This window comes from Schistocerca nitens, chromosome 5 (genome assembly GCF_023898315.1).
Source record: "Schistocerca nitens isolate TAMUIC-IGC-003100 chromosome 5, iqSchNite1.1, whole genome shotgun sequence".
In the NCBI taxonomy this organism is placed as follows: Eukaryota; Metazoa; Arthropoda; class Insecta; order Orthoptera; family Acrididae; genus Schistocerca; species Schistocerca nitens.
Window position 1 is genome coordinate 401,193,159 of NC_064618.1, and position 15,486 is coordinate 401,208,644.

Below are 15,486 nucleotides of genomic sequence, written 5' to 3' on the forward strand. Positions count from 1 at the left end.
TAGACAAAATCTTGAATTATGAATGTTTCTCTTTCAGTGGTAAATTTATCTGTGGCGTGTGATAATTTAAGCTTATAATTTTTTTTTACTTGGCTGCTTTTTTAATTAACGGCACCCCAGTTAATTCCTCTTATCCATATTTATTTTTCGGGTATTACTAAAGAGTGTCACATAAAATAGAGAAAACTTTCTTTTTTAAAATAATAATTCACTGTTTTGTCGTTGTTACGTCTGCCACAGACGGCCCCTGCCAGGCAGACTACAGTCAAGACACCCCTGTGTACCATATAACATACACAAGCACTTGCAGGTGCAACCAAGAGGAAAACAATTCTTCAAAACAAACAGAACTTGCTACAGACTAATGCGAACCTTTTTCTGCAGAGGTCACCTCACAGATACAGGGAAAGTTGTAGTACTCCGCCGGCTTTATAAGGCCAGTGCTGCAGCAGTACAGTCAGTGCCTCGCCGAGCTAGGACCAGCTCCGACGGACCTCACCGACGCTCTTGATGAATGGTCGTCTACAAGTTATTTGTTTTTGTGTGTATATCGTGATTGTTCGAGAAGTGTAGTTCAGTTTCAAAAAACAACATTATACTGAGTGTTCTACAGTAATGAGTATTCACCGGTCGTAGAAGGCTTTGTCGGTTCGGTCTGGTGGCTACTCAATTTAAGGGTGCTATGAGAGTAGGACTGCGAGGTCTTTAAGAAGAAATAACACTACTGTATGTACAAAATATTTTATTGAAAGACATTTTTATAATGTTATACATGTGCCGTTTCGACTTCAACTTATACCACTCACGTCGCACACTGCCGTCCGCTGCCGTGAAAGCAGTCCCGAGTGCAATAAAACCGTCCACGCTCGTTCAGCCTAATCTAGTAAAAAATATATAAATAGTGGGTGCACAACAACACGTTTTTAAAAAAATAAATAAACGAGCACTGTCTGGCTGCCGAGGTGAGAGGCCGCCGCTGCGACTACGACTCTGCGACCGCGCCGGCGTCGGCGTGCGCGAAGCGGAAGTCGCAGACGAGGGAGAAGTGGTCGGAAGGGTAAGCGAAGGACGGCACGCGGCCCTCGCCGATCTCGTCGCCGCTGGGGAAGTCGAGCAGCGCCTCGACGCGCAGCGCGTCGCTGCTGTAGAAGACGTAGTCGATGGTGTGGCACACCTCGCCCTCCTCGCGCACCTTCCACGTGGTGTAGGCCGGCTCGCGGCCGTCCTCCGCGCCGTCGGCGTAGGCGCTGGCGAGCCGCATGTGTGGGCAGGAGCGCACGGTCGCGTACACGGGCTCGCTCGGCTCGGCGTTGAAGTCGCCGCAGAGCAGCACGGGGCGGCCGGCGGCGCGGGCGCGCACGAACTGCACCAGGTCGCGACCCTGCTCGTTGCGCAGCGTCGACAGCAGAGCGCCCTGGCGGGCCTTCAGGTGCGTCGTCGCCACGCACACCTCGCGGCCCGTCTCGCGCACGCGCAGAACCATCGCCACCGCCACCTGCACCGCAACAACAAACACACACTCCTTTAACGTTTGAACATGAAAGATTTTTTTACCAAAAATGTAACTCACAACTATATATAAATTGCCATTTCCTCCGATATCGCTCTTCCGCGATTCCGACAGGCCGTCTGATGTATTTGTGCATTCGCATTTAAGGTGGATTCATTGCCAGCTAGGCCATGTAGTGTCCCTTTCCATATATTTGACATGAACAATATAAATAACGACAAAAGAACTATACATGCTTAATATTGTGTGAACTTTAATGCCAAATTGTGAGTACAGACAATGTGACGAAATAACTTTAAAGACAATTTATCGATTCTGATAATAGAAAAAAGATATTATTCTCCATGATAAAAGATCATATGTGTAAACTAAAGAACTGAACACTATAATCTTTGTTATATCATAAAAGGACTGGAAGACAATGAACTTAGTCGTCTTCTGATGTTTTCTTGTGTCTTAGCTATTGTTTGAGTGCCGAAGGTACGATTGTATTGCGATAGCTTTTGTCTTGCTCTCGTTTAATTACTAGAACATAATTGATGTGTAAAAGAGTTACGAAAATATAATAAGCTAATCTGGAGTGCAGAGTAATCATTTAAGAGTCCATGCCACAATTGTTATAACGCAAGAGTTTGTGTAGCATTTTTTGCAGCTGCTGTGGAGCTAGCTGCGATCATCTTTAACTGAGGAAGTTGGTCGCCATTACGCACCGCATTTAAACTTTTTATTTCCACAGAAAATACGACGAAGCCGGAGCAGAAGAACTTATTTAAAAATACTATCAAAATTAATTAGCATCAAATCACAAGATTTTCAGTGATACGATTTACTATAGGTTAGGTGTCTCGTTGCATAAATATAATTGCGCTATCGCATCTGATATTATCTGTAGGCAGCCTGGCGCTCGTTTTCAATCAGAATTTAAAGTTTAATTTGGCAACCTGCAAATATAATATTGCTTATTTGTAATTGTTTCTTACGAGGTTTTATGAAAGATAGTTTTACGAAATTTAACTTCACGAACTTAATAGAATCCTCATATAACTTATAGCAGAAAGAGGCATTGCAGCCACACATTCATATAACTCACAACAAATGTTTCTCTAATATGTTTTATTTCCTACTTTTAGACAAATTATTTCACACAACATTTGATCGTTCTTCCCAATCTCGTGTAATATAAATTTTGTTCAGAAAGCACGAAATATGATATATTTAAATATCGGCCGGTATTCTCTTATTAGTAAAAGTATAGAGATCAACAGAAAGCAGAGAGCTTCAGTTTATGCTGTAATTCGATATTTATTTTATTCTTTCAACAGGAAAGAAAGATTTCCGCAATTTCTACGCCAGCGTACCTTGTTATGCTAACAGTAGCTAATCCTTGAAGACTTGAACTTTTCGACATTTCATTTATGAAGGTAGCACCAGCTATTCGTAAAATATTCGAATTTGCTGTAAAATCACTAATTAAGTAGTACTTAATTAGCCCGATTTCCTTCAAGCAATTAAATATTTTTTGCAAAGCTAGATTTCGCCTTGGTCAGTTTCATAACCCATTTGTCGATATCCCACTATTCCTTTCGCTCTGAAAATTCCGACAAAAATCCATTACTTAATTTCTAGGGAGTTTTCGTACCACTGTCGTGAAACATTTGGCCACAAAACATACTGTTGTGATAAGGCATCCCTAGCCACTTAAGGGGTAGTTTGAGAGTGAGTCTAACTGATGGCGTTCGGACTTCCTGGACTCGTTTGTGACAGCCCCGACGGCTTTTAATCTATAAGGCATGTAAGGCATACCCCTGGAATGTCTCGATCAATTTCAGATCGAACTTACATGACTTACTGTCTGAAGAAATACTCGGAATTGAACATCTCCAGCATTCTTAGGGCTGAGTTGTGAGTATGAAAGGGAAGTGCATTTTTAATCAAATAGAAGGCTACAGAAACATCTAGAATGAATTAAATCTACAGGAGGTCACTATCAAACGCCTGTATCTTATGAGAAATCATTCAGCTTTCACACACATAAATACAAAAATCAGCCTTTACAAATGGAGGATTTGGGAGAAAGAAAGAGACAACTAACTGGGCAACACCACATTATCGGCTAGCTTTCGTGATAAAATCCAGTATCTTTATAACAGCATGGATTTGACAAAGATAGGAGACAAAGAAAACAAGGAAAAGCAATAAAGAAATGACATAAGATGGAGACAACTACAACAGAGCAATGCAAATAGGAAGAGAAGTAGTGAAAATACCACTGAATGAAAACAACAGAAAAGTCAGATGAAGCTGGTATTAAAGCAGAAATAGTAATCCGCACGGTCCACAGGAAGCCCAAAAGTGACTCAGCTGTCGCGGAACCAACGACACCACACACGTCTTCAACCCAAAGCTGGTTTTGTACACCACGCTGCATGGTCTAACTGATCTATGTACGGACTTGCACAGTAACTCATCTCTGTGTTCGCATTCTGTAGTTGTGACTTGTGCACGTATTACCCCAGTTATTTTTTTGCGCCCTACAGCAAAACAAAAATAAACAAACAAAAAAACAGTGCCAGAGATGAAAGGGACATTAACTGACAAAAAATTCTTGAATCGACTTTGTATTGAATTCTGTAACTTTGGATTTTTTACTGTGACACTTACTCACTTAGCCACCAGGCCACACACTCTGAGACAACTGGTGGTATGAAAAGCCTTCGGTACAATTTTGCTTATCGAACACTCCCGTATTCCCACCTTCCAGAAGGGTGTATTTTGGGTCCATTACTGATGATTGCAAGTTAAGTGTCGACCAAAAGGTAGCAAGGTTACAGTTTACTTTGGTCCCTCTAACTGGAATTGCACTGGAATATGGAAGACCATTATTTCTAAGGGTTAGTCCAAACAGCTACCAGACAGAATATCCAGAAAGAACTAACACTTGAAACAAACGATATTGCTAGAATAACTCTAGGTCTTTTACACTGAGGCGACGAAAGTCGTGGGATGCTTCGTAATACCGTGTCGGATCTCCTTTTTCCCGAAGCAGTGCACCAACTCGGCGTAGCATGGACTCCACGGGTCGTTGGAAGTCCCCTGCAGCAATACTGAGCCATGCTGCCTCTAACGCTGCCCATAATTGTGTAATTGTTGCTGGTACACGAATTTGTGTGTCCCATAAATGTTCGATGGGATTCACGTCGGGCGTCCTAGGTGGCCTATCATTCGCTCCAATTGTCCAGACTGTTCTTCAAACCAATCGCGAACAATTATGGCCTGGCGACATGGCGCATAGTCATCCATAGAAATTCCATCGTTGTTTGGGAAAATGAAGTCCATGAATGGTTGCAAATAGTCTCCAAGTTGCCGAAAATAACCATTTTAGGTCAATGAGCGGTTCAGTTGGACCAGAGAACCCGGTCCATTCTATTTAAACACAGATCACGCCATTATGGAGTCACCACCAGCTTGCACAGTGCCTTGTTGACAACTTGGGTCGGTGGATGGTTTCGTTGAGTCTGCGACATATTCGAACCATACCATCAGCTCTTACCACCTGAAATCGGGACTCATCTGACCAGCAGTTTTCCAGTCGTCTAGGATCCAACAGATGTGGTCATGTACGCAGGACACGCGCTGCAGGCGATGTCGCGCTGTTAAGCAAAGGCAATCGCGTATATCATCTGCTGTCAGAGCCTTTTAACGTCAAATCTCACCGCACTGTCGTAACGGATACGTTCGCCGTACTTTCAACTCTGATTTCTGTGGTTATTTCACTCGATGTTTCTTGTCTGTTAGGAGTGACAACTCTACGCACACGCCGCTGCTCCTGATCGTTAAGTGAAGGCCGTCCGTCACTGCATTGTTCATTTACATTTACATTTATACTCCGCAGGCCACCCAACGATGTGTGGCGGAGGGCACTTTACGTGCCACTGTCATTACATCCCTTTCCTGTTCCAGTCATGTATGGTTCGCGGGAAGAACGACTGCCGAAAAGCCTCCGTCCGCGCTCGAATCTCTCTAATTTTACAATCGTGAACTCCTCGGGAGGTATAAGTAGGGGGAAGCAATATATTCGATACCTCATCCAGAAACGCACCCTCTCGAAACCTGGCGAGCAAGCTACAGCGCGATGCAGAGCGCCTCTCTTGCAGGGTCTGCCACTTGAATTTACTAAACATCTCCGTAACGCTATCACGCTTACCAGATAACCCTGTGACGAAACGCGCCGCTCTTCTTTGGATCTTCTCTATCTCCTCTGTCAACCCGACTTGGTACGGATCCCACACTGATGAGCAATACTCAAGTATAGGTCGAACGAGTGTTTTGTAAGCCACCTCCTTTGTTGATGGACTACATTTTCTAAGGACTCTCCCAATGAATCTCAACCTGGTACCCGCCTTACCAACAATTAATTTTATATGATCATTCCACTTCAAATCGTTCCGTACGCATACTCCCAGATATTTTACGAGGTAACTGCTACCAGTGTTTGTTCCGCTATCATATAATCATACAATAAAGGATCCTTCTTTCTATGTATTCGCAATCCATTACATTTGTCTATGTTAAGGGTCAGTTGCCACTCCCTGCACCAAGTGCCTATCCGCTGCAGATCTTCCTGCATTTCAATGGAATTTTCTAATGCTGCAACTTCTCTGTATACTACAGCATCATCCGCGAAAAGCCGCATGGAACTTCCGACACTGTCTACTAGGTCATGAAATGTGGTATTGACATATGGATCTCGAGATATTCAATATCCCAACGACTTCAAATGGAATATTCCATGCGTCTAGCTCCAACTGACATTCCGCGTTCAAGGTCTGTCGATTCCCGTCGTGCGGCCATAATCACGTGGAGAACCTTTTCGGATGAATCAACTGAGTACAAATGACAGCTTCGCCAATGCACTGCCCTTTTGCACACGATACTACCGCCATCTGTAGATGTGCATACTGCTATCCCACGACCTTTGTCTCCTCAGTGAACGCCACAAGACACCTTTTGAGTATGGAGAGGCGCTTGTGCTGTGGTAGTGTTGCAGGCTATGAACGGAACCGTTACAGTGGCTGCACAATCGACTCACCTGGTTGCTCTGGACGCGCCACACCTCGAGGATGCGCGAGTCGGACTGCAGCAGCTCGAACTTGTCGCGCCTGTAGAAGATGGCGCAGCCGTCGGGCCCGTTGTTGCCCTTGATGTAGAGGCACGGGGAGTCGGGCTTTGGGTAGAAGATGCCGCTGTAGCCTTGCGAGCCCAGCACCTTCGTCAGGAAGCTGAAGTGGTCCACCTCCTGCAACACAAGTAAGCCCGAAACCGTCAGTACGCGTAGAAGATAAAACTATATATATGATCATTATTTATAAAAGACATTGATGCTTTGCCCCCAAAGTGATTTCAAAACCGAATTTATAGAAATGTATTAATACTGTAATTTATAGCAATGTTTTCTGTTGTTTTGTAATTAAAGTCATGATGGTATCGTTTGGACAGACACATTTACTAAGAAAGCCAAGCGGAAATGAACAATGTACAGTATCGGTCACGGAACAAGCGATGATTATGTACTTCATTTATTGTTGCCAGCCTGTGGCGCTTTTCTCTGTTGGGTACCACAAGTGTAAGAATCTGTTTCTATGTACCTCTGCATTTGGTTAAATATACGATACTCAATTGAAGTGTGTAAGTCGACTTTATTTAGAAAAGCACACCCCATTGATTGTTGTGATAACATCTATTACCGTGAGTGAATATTTGTGTCTTTTGGAGAAACTTCAGGATAAGGAAATCAGGCACAAGTACATAACAGCGATCTCAGAAAGGTACCACTTAGTTGAATGTAGTCAATTACAGTCATTGGAAAAGGAATGGACAAGGTACAGGGACACAGTACTAGAAGTGGCTAAAGAATGTCTTGGAACAGTGGTGTGTAAAAGTAGGATGAAGCAAACAGCTTGGTGGAATGACACAGTCAAGGCAGCCTGTAAAAGGAAAAAGAAGGCGTATCAAAAATGGCTACATACTAGAACTCAGGTAGACAGAGAAAGTTATGTTGAAGAAAGAAACAAAGCCAAACAGATAATTGCAGCATCCAAGAAGAAATCTTGGGAAGACTTTGGAAACAGGTTGGAGACGATGGGTCAAGCTGCTGGAAAACCATTCTGGAGTGTAATTAGCAGCCTTCGAAAGGGAGGTAAGAAGGAAATGACAAGTATTTTGGACAGGTCAGGAAAACTGCTGGTGAATCCTGTGGATGCCTTGGGCAGATGGAGGGAATATTTTGAAGAGTTGCTCAATGTAGGTGAAAATACGATCAGCAATGTTTCAGATTTCGAGGTAGAATGGGATAGGAATGATGATGGAAATAGGATCACATTTGAGGAAGTGGAGAAAATGGTCAGTAGATTGCAGTGCAATAAAGCAGCTGGGGTGGATCAAATTAAGTCGGAACTCATCAAATACAGTGGAATGTCAGGTCTTAAATGGCTACACAGGATAATTGAAATGGCCTAGGAGTCGGGACAGGTTCCATCAGACTGGACAAAAGCAGTAATCACACCAATCTTTAAACATGGAAACAAAAAAGATTGTAACTACTACAGAGGTATCTCTTTAATCAGCGTTGTGGGTAAAATCTTCTCAGGTATTGTTGAAAGGAAAGTGCGAGTATTAGTTGAGGACCAATTGGATGAAAATCAGTGTGGGTTTAGGCCTCTTAGAGGTTGTCAGGACCAGATCTTTAGCTTACAGCAAATAATAGAGAAGTGTTATGAGTGGAACAGGGAATTGTACCTATGCTTTATAGATCTAGAAAAGGCATATGACCGGGTTCCTAGGAGGAAGTTATTGTCTGTTCTACGAGATTATGGAATAGGAGGCAAACTTTTGCAAGCAATTAAAGGTCTTTACATGGATAGTCAGGCAGCAGTTAGAGTTGACGGTAAATTGAGTTCATGGTTCAGAGTAGTTTCAGGGGTAAGACAAGGCTGCAACCTGTCTCCACTGTTGTTCATATTATTTATGGATCATATGTTGAAAACAATAGACTGGCTGGGTGAGATTAAGATATGTGAACACAAAATAAGCAGTCTTGCATATGCAGGTGACTTAGTTGTGATGGCAGATTTGATTGAAAGTTTGCAAAGTAATATTTCAGAGCTAGATCAGAAATGTAAGGACTATGGTATGAAGATTAGCATCTCCAAAACGAAAGTAATGTCAGTGGGAAAGAAATATAAACGGATTGAGTGCCAAATAGGAGGAACAAAGTTAGAACAGGTGGACGGTTTCAAGTACTTAGGATGCATATTCTCACAGGATGGCAACATAGTGAAAGAACTGGAAGCGAGGTGTAGCAAAGCTAATGCAGTGAGCGCTCAGCTACGATCTACTCTCTTCTGCAAGAAGGAAGTCAGTACCGAGACTAAGTTATCTGTGCACCGTTCAATCTTTCGACCAACTTTGTTGCATGGGAGCGAAAGCTGGGTGGATTCAGGTTACCGTATCAACAAGGTTGAGGTTACGGATATGAAAGTAGCTAGGATGATTGCAGGTACTAGTAGATGGGAACAGTGGCAGGAGGGTGTCCACAATGAGGAAATCAAAGAAAAACTGGGAATGAACTCTATAGATGTAGCAGTCAGGGCGAACAGGCTTAGATGGTGGGGTCATGTTACACGCATGGGAGAAGCAAGGTTACCACAGAGACTCATGGGGTCAGCAGTAGAGGGTAGGATGAGTCGGGGCAGACCAAGGAGAAGGTACCTGGATTCGATTAAGAATGATTTTGAAGTAATAGGTTTAACATCAGAAGAGGCACCAATGTTAGCACTGAATAGGGGATCATGGAGGAATTTTATAAGGGAGCTATGCTCCAGACTGAACGGTGAAAGGCATAATCAGTCTTAAATGATGATGATGATTCTGCTCACAGCCAGTAAAGAAAGGATTTATGACGAATTGTTTGAGGGTAAAATGACTTCTTTCGTTACTTATTTGAATATCCTAAATAGAGCCACTCTGAGATAGAATTGCCGATTAGTTCTTCTCATTTCTTGCGTGTATCTTTACGTAAGCATAATGTTAAGCTGATGGATCAATTACTGTAGAACAGTGACATTGGCAGGCGTTTCTGTGGCCTGATGGTCTTCTGCCCCACGATATTATTGGACGGAGACGTAAACGGATGCTTAATTCGCATGTATTATCAGTAATAATTTATTTCATTTTCTTATATATTTTGGTTATGCTTGCCGTCTATGAACGTTTCTCTCGCCCGTCACGGAAATGTACAATAATCATTAATTTTCTTTACCGTGACAACCGTGAAAACTTTGCTTAATAGAAATCTCCTAGAATCTTCCCATGCGCTATAAATTTTCTCTCTCTCTCTCTCTCTCTCTCTCTCTCTCTCACACACACACACACACACACACACACAGAGACAGAGAGAGAGAGAGAGAGTCGCTTCAAAGAGAACCACAGAAGTTCAGCAGATTTCATAAATATTCCATCTGAAATGAGAAGAGTAATGCAGGGGTGTCCCTATCAGACCACCCACATTTCAAAGGCCCAGGGAAAAAAACTACGGTAGACATGATAATGAAATTGCACCACGTGTTAGAGGCCCTCAAGGAATTTATATTCCCACGTCAGACCTGCCACCTATTGTCGCCAGTGTGCAGCATGATCTCATGAAGTGAAAATGGCGTTTCCGCAGCAGCGTACGAAAGCATAACGCGGTTTGCAGAAACAAAATAAACGCCGATTACTGTGCAAAGAAATTATCGTAGTTTGTATGGATGTGATTCAGTTTATGTGAAAACAATTGAGCTATGGTATGATAAGTTTTTGGTACCTGGAAGTGTTCTGAAACACTGTGGCGGTGCACGACGTAGTGTTTCGAAGAGACAGTGGAGGGCATCAGCAGGTGTCTAGGCAACTTAATGTACCCTGAGCAACACTGCATCGTGCAGTACACCAGCGCCTTCGTTTGTTTGCTTAAAAAGGGGAAATTCTGCAGCGTCTGAGGCCGAACGACAAACCATGCCGCCGACAATTTGCCACGGATATGCTGCCGGGTATTTACATGAATTCCATATTCCAGGAAAGATGTTTATTCTCAGAGACAACCTTTAATATATCAGAAGCGGTTAATTGCCATAATGTTTGGAATCGGGATCCGCAACATCCGCACCCTGTCACTGAACATGTTCATGATAGCTGTTAACTAAAAGAACGGACCCGAAAAATTACCGACCAACATCCTTATCATCGGTTTGCTGCAGATTTCTTGAATATATTCTAAGTTCGAAATTTCCTCGGGAAAGAAGAGCGTCTGTCCATAAATCAGCACGGATTTGAAAAATCAACTTTCGGGAGAAACTCAGCTGTCATGGATGAGAAGCAACAGTCAGATTCCGTATCCCTAGATTTCTGGAAATCGTTTGATACGGTGCCCCACTGGAGACTGTTAATGAAGGTCCGAAATAAGGAGTGGGGTGCCATGTATGTGAGTGGCTCGTAGCTTCTCAAACAACAGAAATCAATACGTTGTCCGAGACGGCATATGCTTCTCAGAGACAAGGGTATCGTCAGGAGCGCTCTAGGGAGATGTGATAGAACCACCATTTTCTGTATACATAAACAGTTTGACCGACAGAGTGAGCAGAAATTTGCGCTGTTTACTGATGACGTTGTAGGTCAAATGGTTCAAATGGCTCTGAGCACTATGAGACTTTACATCTGAGGTCATCAGTCCCCTAGAACTTAGAACTACTTAAACCTAACTAACCTAAGGACATCACACACATCCATGCCCGAGGCAGGATTCGAACCTGTGTCCGTAGCGGTCGCGCGGTTCCGGACTGTAGCGCCTAGAACCGCTCGGCCGGCTAACCAACGAACATTTCGCGTAATAACCACGAAGACAAGATAAGAGAGATTAGAGCTCGTTCGGAGGCATATAGACAGTCGTTTATCGCTTGTTCCACTTGGTTGTGGAACAGAAAAGATAATTACTACCGCCGTACACCATACGGTGACTTGCGAGCTATGTCTGTAGATGTAAAAAAGAAATAAATGTGTTGTGTTGGTAATCAGTACAAAAATGATTCTGTCCTTTGGGCGCTAGCCAGCATACAACTTTGCTAGTGTGTAATTTTATCCAAAATTTTCAACTAGTGTATTAACTAGGTAAAATAATGTTTCCGTCTGAGTTAAGTGAAACCGGGAAGCATATTGCAACGAGAAAACAAAAAAATCTATATACTCCGTAGTTTCGACGCAATGACCTTTTTCTTTGGTAAGACTGGCTTCAAGACAAGTCTTAGCGCACATGGTAAAATCTTGATATGTCTCTAATAGCTGCACTGAAAAGTATTCACGATCGAAAACTTTTTATGCGCACATTTTTCACTGATTATGGTTCGAGTGCTACAGACCATATTTAAGTATCCAGTAGCGCCCAAAAGACGTGCCTATAAAGAATTTAGCTGTGTTTATAAAGATGTCTCCAGTATTAACAGAAGCACACCATATATTTGGAAGTTGAAGCCACTAAATGAATGAAAATACAGCCATTTCCGTAACTGCATATATACCCTATTGACATGATAAATCATTATCTGCATACCAGTGTAGAGTTCAACAATTGTGTGAGGCAGACATACAAGCATATGAGTCTGCTGAAATTCACAACCTTTAACACCCGTGTTACCGGGGACAAGGAAGGCTTGGAGGCTTTAGTTGCCGCTTGTTACGTCACGCCTCAGTTGTATGTCATCTGTGACCAGTTTCCGTGATGCTTAAAATGACGATTATGGCTAGCCACATAATACGATAAACGGAAATAACTGCCCCCGCGCCAAATTCATCTTGTTCTGCAAGACTGCTAACTTTTCAACGAGCGAATGGAAACTGCATTGTGTGCTAAGGAGATCTGCAGTGATTGGCAGTACAGAGGAAATAGTTATAGATTAGCTTAGTAACCACTCAGAGAAGGGAAACGAACCTGCAAGCAGATGACGTCTGGGCAATACTGTACGATCTCCTCGGCGATGTGGTATCTCCGCCTATGCCACTCCAGTGCGTCGTCGGGACAGCAAACGAAGTTGTCGTTCGTCTGTCCAAGAGCTGAAAATTGAGGACGGATATTTTCAGTAACAGGTGAAATATTCAAGTGTATCGGGTAATTATCTTGCAATATGTGTAATGTTAACTTCGTATGGGAGTTACTACTCACATTGAGACAAGACGTTCCACTGGAAGACTCTTATGCAGTCTGGGTTGTTGACAGGTTCCTCGAAAGCTGCGAAACAAAAACAAAAATTAGCTACTATATATTTCAAAAATCGTTGTAGGCTCTATAACTATATACACGAGGCATGAAACAGGGACAAAATAATCTGCTGGAATTATCACTGACAGTTCAAAATGACATTAATCGACTCTTCAGTTGCTAAATGCGAGAAATATTTCTTATAAATAAAAATGAATTGCGAATGTTCTATAATTTAGAACCACACTTTTTTTTCACTTATAGTGCCCAACTCATCTCATTATTAAGTATCGTCGAAATTCTAAATTTACTCTTTTTATTTATTCTTTTGCAGGACATTACTCATGCTGACAGCGTTCACCTTGAAGAAAAACAGTTTCCTTTGCACTTACCCACTCCCCATCCCACCAAAAAGAAAATAAATCGTAGTCATTACTGTGCGATTATGGGGTTTCTTACCTACTCTCTTCGTTATTTTGACTATTGAAATATCCCTTGACATGTCAGTTATTATGATGTATAACTATTTAAACATAATTACAGTAATAAAAAAGAAGAGTTTTTAGAAACTCCTTTTTTGTTATTCGGAAGCTTATGCACACATTGCGCAGATAGACAGATTTGACTTAATAGGCTCTAATTTAAAGAAAAATGTGTACATTGACGATACCAGTGTAATGGCAAGACATGTCAAGGAAAGAGATGAAAATAATATTTTTGCCAAAACCGAACTTCCACCAAAAAGTCATTAGTTTCGGAGAAAAGTAGGTGAAATTAACTGCAAAACTGCCGTTACTGTGGCGGGAGAAAAGAATCTGAACTATTTCCAGTCAGAATGCAGTTGAACTGATGTTCTGATTCTGTTTCCTGGCGCTATGTCCCTCAGGTGTCTGGCCTTCGGAATGGAACTACTTAAAAAATTATAAAATTTTATAATTTTAAAATTTCAATGCCACGCTAAAAAATACAGATCGTCAGTAATTCTAATCGGAAAAAATATTATTTTTAAAAACAATATTTTCTATTGACCGTTGGATACGAAAGATAGGAAAAAAGGTGGTGAAGTGTTTTATGGAGTGTATGGCTCTGAGCACTATGGGACTCAACTGCTGAGGTCATTAGTCCCCTAGAACTTAGAACTAGTTAAACCTAACTAACCTAAGGACATCACATCCATGCCCGAGGCAGGATTCGAACCTGCGACCGTAGCGGTCTTGCGGTTCCAGACTGCAGCGCCTTTAACCGCACGGCCACTTCGGCCGGCTATGGAGTGTTGCCTAGCACTTAGCTTTAATACAGACACAGCAGACGTACGAAGAGTAGCCTTCAGACGCATTTTAGATGATTCATTTTACTTGGTCGTTCTGAGGCGGCTTCTTTCGCAAGTTGCCACGCCGAGTGGGCCGTTTCATTCGTTTGCCGCTCATTGTCGAGAACGTGACCTTGTTTGCCGCCGGCTACGATACAAGGACCTATGCGGCCCAGACTAGCTGCGGTCGGCCTGCCCCATCAAGGTCAGTGAAATGAACGGGAGAACCGCGGTCTGCGAACTGCGATTTGTCTATTGTGCAACCATCGTACTATTATGTGGAACCATCGTATTAAAGATTTGACGATTGCACTACATATCAGTTCCCGTGCTATCGATAGCTACGATGCCACGGCGTAGGTGCGATTTCTTAGGTTGGCACTACGACACACACTGACGACAGCGCACTCTAGCCGGCGCTGTGCAGCTGTATGAGCGCCGCTCCAGATTCAGCCCATTTGATTCCGAGTAGACGACCAAGCAACATTGTTTCTATTTCATAGTGGGCGAGCCACTACAGATTTTGCCTGTGTAACTTCTGTGAGCTTTGATACATCCGGCTTCGCCCCTACGTGCTCCTCAATGCAAAGTTATGTATTCATATTCTTCCTATAGTAAAGGTGATTTAAATTATACGCAGTGCCGAAGTGTGACTTCGACTGCTCCTCCTAGCTTCCTACATCCGGCCTACACTTCGGTTTTCAGGAGCAGACCCACGCGCCGCCTTCCAGGCGGGATACAAAGAGTACGAAACACTTTTTATGATTTTATCATGACGTCTTCATGAAAAGCCTTGGGCATGAACCCGAACTGCCCACACACTACTTTTTTAAAAAATTATTCTTGTACAGAAGAGGCCTCAGACGCCTAACCGCGCGGTTTGAGGCGCCATGTCACGGATTGCGCTGCCCCTCCAAAAAAATGGTTCAAATGGCTCTGAGCACTATGGGACTTAACATCTGTGGTCATCAGTCCCCTAGAACTTAGAACTACTTAAACCTAACTAACCTAAGGACATCACACACATCCATGCCCGAGGCAGGATTCGAACCTGCGACCGTAGCAGTCGCGCGGTTCCGGACTGCGGGCCTAGAACCGCTAGACCACCGCGGCCGGCGCCCCTCCCGCCGGAGGTTCGAGTCCTCCCTCGGGCATGCGTGTGTGTGTGTTGTTCTTCGCATAAGTTAGTTTAAGTAGTGTGAAGTCTAGGGACCGATGGCCTCAGCAGTTTGGTCCATTAGGAATTCACACCCTTTTGAACATTTAGATGGCTAACCATGGCAAAAAATAAATGGTATATAGTCTTTATTTATTCCTTTATGCAAACAGCTATATTTATTGCATTCCATTTCAAATGCGACCGATTTAGAATCCAGAAAGCTCCAC

At 43.0% G+C, this 15,486-nt stretch overlaps 1 protein-coding gene across 5 annotated transcripts in view; it reads right to left on the minus strand.

Moving 5' to 3' along the window:
* Positions 1-725: 725 nt before the first annotated feature.
* LOC126259776 (nocturnin) overlaps positions 726-15,486 on the minus strand; it is a 419,155-nt gene continuing 404,394 nt past the window's right edge. For all 5 annotated transcript variants that reach the window (XM_049956781.1, XM_049956780.1, XM_049956782.1 and 2 more), the window contains 4 exons: positions 12,756-12,821; positions 12,525-12,646; positions 6,600-6,806; positions 726-1,495 (listed from right to left, as the gene is read on the minus strand). In XM_049956781.1, the coding sequence (XP_049812738.1) occupies positions 983-1,495; positions 6,600-6,806; positions 12,525-12,646; positions 12,756-12,821 (908 nt within the window). In that variant the 3' untranslated portion in view covers positions 726-982. The remainder of the gene's footprint in view (positions 1,496-6,599; positions 6,807-12,524; positions 12,647-12,755; positions 12,822-15,486) is intronic.